General features: G+C 42.8%; 1 protein-coding gene across 1 annotated transcript; it reads left to right on the top strand.

Annotated features, from left to right (window-relative positions):
* Window positions 1–456: 456 nt before the first annotated feature.
* Window positions 457–2,959, top strand: GJD4 (gap junction protein delta 4). Its single transcript, XM_026048803.1, has 2 exons — window positions 457–520; window positions 1,773–2,959. Exons 1-2 carry the CDS (start codon window positions 457–459, stop codon window positions 2,957–2,959), a joined length of 1,251 nt encoding a protein of 416 aa, XP_025904588.1.

Below are 2,959 nucleotides of genomic sequence, written 5' to 3'. Positions count from 1 at the left end.
CCTGGTAAATTCCTTCTGCTCCTGCCCTGCGCTTCTCTCCTCTCCCTGTCTTTCACCCCTGAAGCATCCCGGCAATGCCTGGAGCCTGGTATGCCTCAGCTGGGTAAGAATAGTCTGCAATGGCAGAGCTTATGCCTGATATTTATTGTCCATTTGCAGTTGTCTGGACAGAGGATCCACAAAAGAGGTGAGAGCAGATACATCGGAAAAGTCAGGCCTCTTGCAAGATGTYCTGTTAAACCCGTGGGAGGATTTTCTCCCACATCCACAGCAGACAGTCCTGCTCATTTCATTAAAATAATTCTTAATCAATGATGTTTTGACTCGGTATCACATTCCTGTCTCTTACCCTTCCTCAGTTTTTCTTCTATTTTTCCTCTCTAGGTCTAATTTACTTTGGAAGTGTCAAGGCTGTTAAGGCATCAGGAGCTGGAAGTGCTGTGAACCCATTTGAAGATGGAGCGCTGGGACTCGCTGGGATTACTGATTATCACACTCAACTATAATGTGACTGTCATAGGTGAGGAATTTTAAAAATATTAAATGTTTTTGGCTGTTTTGTACCCAGGACAACACTATCTGTTAGCTGACTTTGATTTGTTGCTATCAGTCTAGCAGAGGTCCTTAAAAGAAGTAGTAGTCAGGTATGTGATATAAGATTAGTGAATATATGTCTTGTTATTAAATAGATTCCTACTTCATCTTTGATGGATATTTTCTGAATTTTATGATAAGAAACCTTTGGCAAGGTTTTCAAATTTGACTTTTCTTGACTTCTAACAAAAACTTATCCCATCCAAAAATTCTCTGAGAAACTGCACAAAGAACAAGGGCTCATTCTAAGATGTGATACACAGGGCAGCAGTGCCTATTTTTTTCACTGTTTTTGGTTTGATGGAATAAAGGAAAGGTCTCATCCTTTCCATTTAAGTGGGTAAGAGTGAGTCTTGCCTAAAGCAATTCTATGAAAGAATTCAGAGAAAGACAAATATAAATAAGCAATGTGTTCAAAAGTAAAATCTGTAAGGCTCCCCTTGGTGCTGGTTTTAAGGCAGAAGGGGCAATTGGTCTGAAAGGAGGGAGAGAGCAACAGAGACAACGTGAAGGAGGGCTGAAGATACCACGATAAGGCAACCAAAGAAGCATTAAAGAGGAATGACAGGGGCTTACATGTACAGACACAAATGTCTATTTGTAGAACATTTTGCATAAGTTTGGTAATTAACATCTATTAACTAGCTCGTTAGTAAATCTAGACAGAAAAGAGATACTTTCTTGGTCATAGCTAATCTTGCATTAGAACCAAGAACAAATATTATGGCATGGAAAAACCTTTTGTATCTACAAGCTTCCTCCTGTGCTAATTGATTTGTATTAAACTAGGACAAAATTCAGATGCAAAGGCATGAAACAGACAGTAAGAAGAACTGTAATTGAAAAGGGGTTATTCACACAACCCTTAACTCTTTTTAGCAGATTTGGACATGTAAAAAGTGCTTTAATGAAGCTGAGGTTTTGCTTGGCGTGATTTACTGTATGTCAGACTCCTACACTGCCAYGTCTAGGTGAAAGCTATGGAATGTGTTAGTTAACACATTTTCACACAAGCTTCRGTCCCAGTCAAAACAAAGCCAAAGAGGAGCTTTTAGAGGAGGAAAATGGTTGCAAATGCCATTCCTTCAAATGTCAATGGAGAGTGGCTCTGTCACATACTTCCTGATGGGATGAGTGCTCTCAGTGCTCTATTTTTCTTATCTTTTGTTCTCTTCTAGGAAAGATCTGGCTAATGTTAATAATTCTGCTGAGACTGGCAGTGGTGGTGCTGGCAGGCTACCCGCTCTACCAAGATGAGCAGGAGCGCTTCGTCTGCAACACCCTGCAACCTGGATGCTCCAACGTTTGCTATGACTTGTTCTCACCCATATCTCACTTCAGGTTCTGGCTCTTTCAGACTGTGTCTATCCTGCTGCCTTATGCTGCTTTCAGCATTTACGTTTTGCACAAGGTGGCCCTGCACATTGTAAGGGTGCATGGTTCAGTACACAGACACAAAGGCAATAAGGGTTTACCTAGCCCCAAACACCAGAAAAAACACCATGCAAGTCTTGATGTCAATAGACAAGACTATGATGCAGACAGCTTGAGTGTCCTTAATTTTTCAGAGGCATACACTGTTCAGCTTTCGGTTAGGACACTAATTGAAGCTGCCTTTGGAGCTGGGCAATATTATCTGTTTGGATTTTTTGTTCCTGAGCGCTTTTCCTGCTACCATTCACCCTGTACAAGCATGGTGGATTGCTATATCTCCCGGCCCACTGAGAAATCCATAATGATGATTTTCATCTGGGCAGTCAGCAGCCTGTGCTTCCTGCTCAGTCTTGCTGATCTTGTCTGTGCTCTTCGGAGGACGATGGTGAGGAACCGAGAGAAGAAGCTGCTGGCAAACGTGCATGTGGAGGATGCACACCTTCCAGCCCYGCCTCCAGGACAGCGTGCTAGTTCTTCCCAAGCTCAACATCAAGAACACCCAGCACCAAAAGACAGCCAGAGCAGTGACAGCTCCTGCTCACTTCTCTCTGAAGAGGAAGGAGAGCCTGTTCTTCATCCTGAAGTGGTCTCTCAGCAAACTGCCAGCACTAACCTCAACAGCAACAGCAATAAACCCTGTGTACTGAGAGATCTTGCCGCTAACCAAGACAACATTGAAGAGTCCTTGTGTGCTGCTGACCTGCAAGGCACTACGTGCAGGCAAGGAAGACCTGAGCTTCAACAAGGCTTCATTCAAGACACCACCTCGTCTTTGAGACCTCAGAACAAGTCTCACCTTGGAGTTTCCACCTCTGTAGTTCAGAGCAAGCTTTTAGGACATTATGATTCAGCTGAGCTAAAAAATTCTGATGCACAATCAAATTATAGCAGTAGTAGTTGTCTGAGGTCAAAAAAATCAGAATGGGTTTAG

This window comes from Nothoprocta perdicaria, unplaced genomic scaffold, assembly GCF_003342845.1.
Source record: "Nothoprocta perdicaria isolate Ctin4 unplaced genomic scaffold, notPer1 scaffold_57, whole genome shotgun sequence".
Classification (NCBI taxonomy): Eukaryota; Metazoa; Chordata; class Aves; order Tinamiformes; family Tinamidae; genus Nothoprocta; species Nothoprocta perdicaria.
The sequence above is the reverse complement of the archived record's forward strand: the minus strand, read 5'-3'. Positions and strand labels throughout refer to the sequence as shown.